A 5,491-nucleotide genomic window follows, 5' to 3' on the forward strand; every position below is an offset into this window, starting at 1 on the left:
CATACATTCAATTGAATAAATCTAAAAATTTATTTTGAAACGGATACATGCGGTTGGATGAATCCATAAGATTTACATTCAAAATGCATACATCGACTCAGTGAATCCGGAGAAGGTATGTTGGAAATGTCAACTATTCTCTACCAACTTCTGGGAAACACACTATGCCAATCATGTTACAATATGCAACCTCAGATCTCAACAAGAAAAACTAGCAAAATATTGTTCACCGATACCTAGAAAATTCCGGAATGTATCACAAGGATATTATCACTTGCAGCTACAAAAAGTCCCTTCAGCAAAATTCTATCATTCTATTTATTTGTGATCCATTATAGAACACCATTTCTGGAATTACACACTGAACTGTCGAATTTCTCAACCAGACATTTTTGAGATTATCTTAAGAAGGCATCACCGACTTCCAAACGATAGTGTAATTCGAAGGTTCCACACATTCAAACCAATCGAGTACAAACAGTTTATCATTTCAGATAATGCAACAACACTAACGGTTGACAACACAACAAAAATCAATAAAGTCGTTGGGGTGGCCCCATTGTACTTTTTATGTGTAGCGATCTCACATTTTGCCAATTTTTCTTCAACAATGACACAAGAAAATTGATAGAAAGTGCGATATTAGAAACGAGCTCTTCCGTTGTCATTCCAACATGCCCGATTGCTACCGATAAGCATAATACCTGCAATTAAAATCTTGCTTTGATAAATGTCAAGAACAACCATCAGTGCTTGAAATCTCCAAACATGGCAGTTTTGACAACATTTGACCATTTCAAATAATGAAAGCACTTACCTTTTTCATTTGAAATTTGATCGTTGAACGAATCTCTTCAATTTTAGTTATTAATGTTTCAGAATGAGCAACAACACTTGGGAATTTACCAGCCTTATTTAGACCTGGACCAAGTATACGTGGAATCTGCTTGATCAAAGCTTCCGAAGCCAAGAAAGCATCATATCCCTGAAAAATGAGAAACGTTTTTCTAACATTGCTATCAGTGACAACAATACATATTTTTTTCTCGAAACATAACAGTGACCAGTACTATAACTGCTCGACAAATAAAGATTAACCAACAGCAAATATCTGATACCGGTGCAATCAACGAAAAAGACTGATGGAAAAGAAGTGAATGGAACCTTTGCCAGTTTTTTAATGAGTTTCTTATTTTTGTTCAGTTTTTTCAATTCATCTGCATTCATGCACGGTATACTGTTTGCGTTCGCTTCATCGCAGTGTTGCTGATCACCAAGTACACACACTTTCATGTTTGGTCTTGGGATATTTTTCAGCCTAAATTGTAAATGTAACGAGAACCGAAACTACAAAGAAATGTTTCAGAAACTTCTGTCAACTTAAAATCTTGACATAAAAGGAGATCTACCTTGCTATATTCTACTTGCTATATCTACCTTGTATATTCTACTTTCTCTTTGCTTCATCCAACTCCACTCAATCCCTTTTTTAATAGCATTCTGTCCTACGGTATTCTGTCTCTATCTTATTCTATTTCATCCACTCACTATCATTCGAACAATGAATGAAATGAATTTTTCATTCTCTTAACCCAAATAATCCTGTCACCCTTTCATATCAACTCATAATTCCTCTATCATTCTTTTGATAATAAGAAGGAACGTAATGCTTACTGTTCGTTCGTTATTTATTAACATAATCAGATCGGATTTCAAACAATGAAAAACAGTAATCAGCATGAAATCCTCCCCATTATTTCAAGACTCTGGGTTAGAGTCATCGCCGTTTATATTAAACGACTTCCTGCTCATCCCTATCAGTTGTTAAACATGAATGGAAAGAGTAGGCATGCTGTAGAAATGAATTAATTGGCGCTGATGATGGCTGTTGGTAATACCTTACTGATCCACTGAAACGTTTATCTTTCTGAGGATCATAATTCTTCAGTGCTATTTGCAATTCTACTGTTTCACGAAATTTCCGCTTCTTCTCCTTCGACGCCTTCAACACCTCATTGACACATTCGATTAGCGTATCACGTGGAATCTTACTCATTTTATAGTACCTTCACGCGTAGTGAATAATACCTGCAAATTTCACGAATTAGATGCTAATCGTTTTCATTATGTCCCTACGAATATTTTGTCTACCACGCATGGAAATAATATTGTTACCGTTTGTATTGGATAAATTGCATTTCTGAAGCAAATACGGGGAGATTTGCGCTTTTGGACAACCAAACCCAACATTTCTCAAAAATCATCAATAAAAGCGGAATTTTGGTAAAAGGAACATGTACACATACTAACACATGTGCACATATCTCCCACGTACGTTTATGTGTGCGACGTAAGTGTACCCATCACTTGTAACACCTACAGTCACGTACACACACCACCAAACCAATAAATAAACTTGCAGCCACCCTGCCTAGGTACCCAAAATTCGCATTGCACCATAATCTAAAACGCGTCCCATTGTCAAAATTGAAATTTGCAGCCCTATACCCTGTTATATTGATAAACCATCCGGCTTCCCAATTTTAATTTTAAAACCGACTTCACATCTTGGCATTACAATCTAGATTTTGAAAACTAATCCGGAAACTTGCAAAAATGCATTTATATGCGAGTATGAGCGCAACTGCTCTTCCCCTTCATCCAGTCTAGTATATTTCATGCTAGTTGCTTAGCACTATCAAATGCCAGACTATCTGCCCATCAAATCATATTCCTGAAAAGTTACTTCCATCCAATTTAGCCTGTCAAACTAACACTTAGAATAAATCGTCAAGTTTTTCCCGTGTCATGTAATTCTACAAGGAAAGATAGACAACCACCTTCAAATCATTCTTAATTTGTTCAATTGCATTATCATGTTTGATGTTTACAGAAAATCTACCACGAATGTAGAGTATTTTTAGATCAGACCAAAATGAAACATTCAGATCATAATACCACTGATTTCCTTTTATAATATATGAGCATAAATAAAAGAGAAAAAACAAAGACAAAAGTAATGTAAAACAATAACTCAACTAAAACAAGATGTAAAAGGAAAGATTTCTTGTTGATCGGACTATGTTGATTACAATCCATTATTTTTAATTTTACTTCAGAAATTCCAGAATTCCTATTAGATGAATCGATTATACCATCTGTACAACATATGTTGTAGCATGAATAAAACTGTTCAGCAGCGTCTCAAATCCTAAACATCTTTATCGGATATATATATATATATATATATATCATCTATTTCCAGTTCACAACCTACTACTTCATGCGGAAACTTTTAAAATGGTAAATTTACTATTTGTATACGAATATCCTCACATAATTGAAAGAACTCACACAATTATTCCGTAAAGGATCTTTCAATATCGATCGGTTGCGATAGATTTCAATGAACCATCACCTTTTGGTGCCGATTAATAACGAAATATCAGTGAGCTATACCTTATTGGTTATTGTTTTCTTGAAAAAATCAAGTTATCTCATATCAATATGAGATATTATTTCAATAATTGGACTGGATAAAACAATAATGACACAAAAGAACACGAAACAGGTTAAAAAAAACAATTGTTAAACGAAACAGAACAGAGAAGAAGAAAAGAAGACTTTGAAAATTTAATATCTTTTAAGGTTCATTATCCAAGACCAGTATCTTTGAAAAATCAATATTTTCAAAGGTCAATATCCGATGCAAGATCTGAGGTGATTATCAAATCTTTAAACACCATTATCAAAGCGCTTAAAAATCTTCTTCAAATTGAAAAATTTATCAATGAATAATTCGACAAAAAAAAAAAGAAAAGGAATTTCGGCGTTACAATATAACCAAATCTGCGAAACGTTCAATATTTTCAGCATCTTCTTCTGTTTCTGTCTGAAAAGTATTTGAAATTTTAATGATACAATGCTGAATAAAATTACAGTGCATGATCTCAAGTGCTTCATCGTTGACTCAACTCAAAATCTTACTGTACTTCTTAGCATTTGGAATGAATTCTAGCACCTCATATACTGAAATGAGAATTTGGTGCAAATTTTTGTCTATACAAATAATTTAGCAAAACAACCAATCAAACGTACAAACATCAAATGAATGTAACTATATAAACTATGTTACCTGACGTATATAATACAAATTAACGTATAAATGACACGTGTAATATAAATTAATGTATAAATGACGTGTACAATATACTCATAAACTAACACATAAATGATGTGTATAATATAAACTAACGTATTCGTTAGGCTGGACGAAAGAATGAAATTTCCAACGCACTGTAGAGTTAAACTGATCGCAAGAAATCCAGACATATGCAATACTTCCAGCTAAATCATCCCACTGATCCATCACTGAGTTTTTAAATTGCTCCGAATCTACCAAAACTTTTCCAACAACATCACTCTCCCAAATCCAATCTTTTTCGGGTGAATTTTCCGGTATCTTCATTTTCTGACATATCTAGAAATTTCAGGAATATCATCATATGATTGCATATTAATGGGAATGATTCTCATTCACCATGAGCTATTAGAAACAAAAAATGGACGATTTCATGTTAGTATTTTAATTTACCTTTATGAAACAGAAGCTAACAATTACCTGAGCTTTACCCTCAAACTCCCTTGTCGGTACCATCTGGATCTCTGAATACTTCAATTTATGAGCTTCTAAAACACCACCATGCCTATAAAGTTAAAAATAAAACTTCAAAAGGAAATTCCATACTCTTTATTAGACACTAACTTCAAAAATTTTCAAAAAAATATTAGCCACTAACTTCAAAAAAAAAAGTTTATCTGTGAGCTAAAACTATCACCACTTTACTACCCTCATATAGTTGAAAAAAAAGGATTCTCAACAAGCTTGCATGGCAAATGTTACGAAATGAAAAAACTGCGAAGTGAAATTTAAAACTTCAAGCTGCACACCACTTTTTGTCAAAAAATCATAAAAATCTTTTATCGCACAAAATCTCGAAGTTTAATGCAAGCATTAGACAAGAACCTGAGAACCTGAAATACTAAAAATTGGTAATATTTAAGAAAGGAAGTCCCTGAATAGCTAAATCGGAAAAATGGTAAACGAAATAGAAACCAACCGAATCCGAACAACAAAATCAAGCCAAGCACCTATCGCAATATTTTGGCATTGTTGATGGCGAAAGTAAACAAGTCCGGTTGCTACCGACCATAAGGCAACTTTTTATGTAACAAAATTAATTTGGTATAAACGAAAATTAATTTAGTATAGTATAAACAAAAAGGAGAAAGAAAAAAATGACTTCAGATAAGTAAATAAGCAAAGAACATAAAAGTTGAAAAAACTGATAACAAATTTTAAAGTACTTGATCCCGACAAATTTGTTGTTTCAAGTTAAAGTAGCCATAAAATATGAAAAGGCAATAAAGTTTCCACTTTAATAGATAAAATGGAAGAAGAAAGAAATAAAAGAATTCTGATATGAATACC

General features: G+C 33.1%; 2 protein-coding genes across 2 annotated transcripts in view; both read right to left on the bottom strand.

Moving 5' to 3' along the window:
* Positions 1–108: 108 nt before the first annotated feature.
* Positions 109–2,097, bottom strand: LOAG_12216 (60S ribosomal protein L10a). Its single transcript, XM_003147730.2, has 4 exons — positions 1,899–2,097; positions 1,165–1,318; positions 818–985; positions 109–704 (listed from the first exon to the last, which is right to left on the bottom strand). The coding sequence occupies exons 1-4, from the start codon at positions 2,054–2,056 to the stop codon at positions 534–536; spliced, it is 651 nt and encodes a 216-aa protein (XP_003147778.1). The 5' UTR covers positions 2,057–2,097; the 3' UTR covers positions 109–533.
* Positions 2,098–3,832: 1,735 nt separating this feature from the next.
* Positions 3,833–5,491, bottom strand: part of LOAG_17987 (hypothetical protein) — a gene marked incomplete at both ends in the record, with an annotated part of 5,215 nt that continues 3,556 nt past the window's right edge. Inside the window, 4 exons of the mRNA XM_020450657.1 lie at positions 3,833–3,892; positions 4,256–4,480; positions 4,622–4,706; positions 5,121–5,220. Of these exons, the coding sequence (XP_020305637.1) occupies positions 3,833–3,892; positions 4,256–4,480; positions 4,622–4,706; positions 5,121–5,220 (470 nt within the window). The remainder of the gene's footprint in view (positions 3,893–4,255; positions 4,481–4,621; positions 4,707–5,120; positions 5,221–5,491) is intronic.

This window comes from Loa loa (genome assembly GCF_000183805.2).
Source record: "Loa loa unplaced genomic scaffold supercont3.167, whole genome shotgun sequence".
Classification (NCBI taxonomy): Eukaryota; Metazoa; Nematoda; class Chromadorea; order Rhabditida; family Onchocercidae; genus Loa; species Loa loa.

Coding starts and splice junctions, on each gene's coding strand:
- LOAG_12216 (XM_003147730.2), bottom strand. CDS start 2,056: ATGAGTAAGATTCCACGTGATACGCTAATCGAATGTGTCAATGAGGTG. Junction 986..1,164: donor TCATTAAAAAACTGGCAAAG/GTTCCATTCACT, acceptor CTCATTTTTCAG/GGATATGATGCTTTCTTGGC. Junction 705..817: donor TCAAATTTCAAATGAAAAAG/GTAAGTGCTTTC, acceptor TTTTAATTGCAG/GTATTATGCTTATCGGTAGC.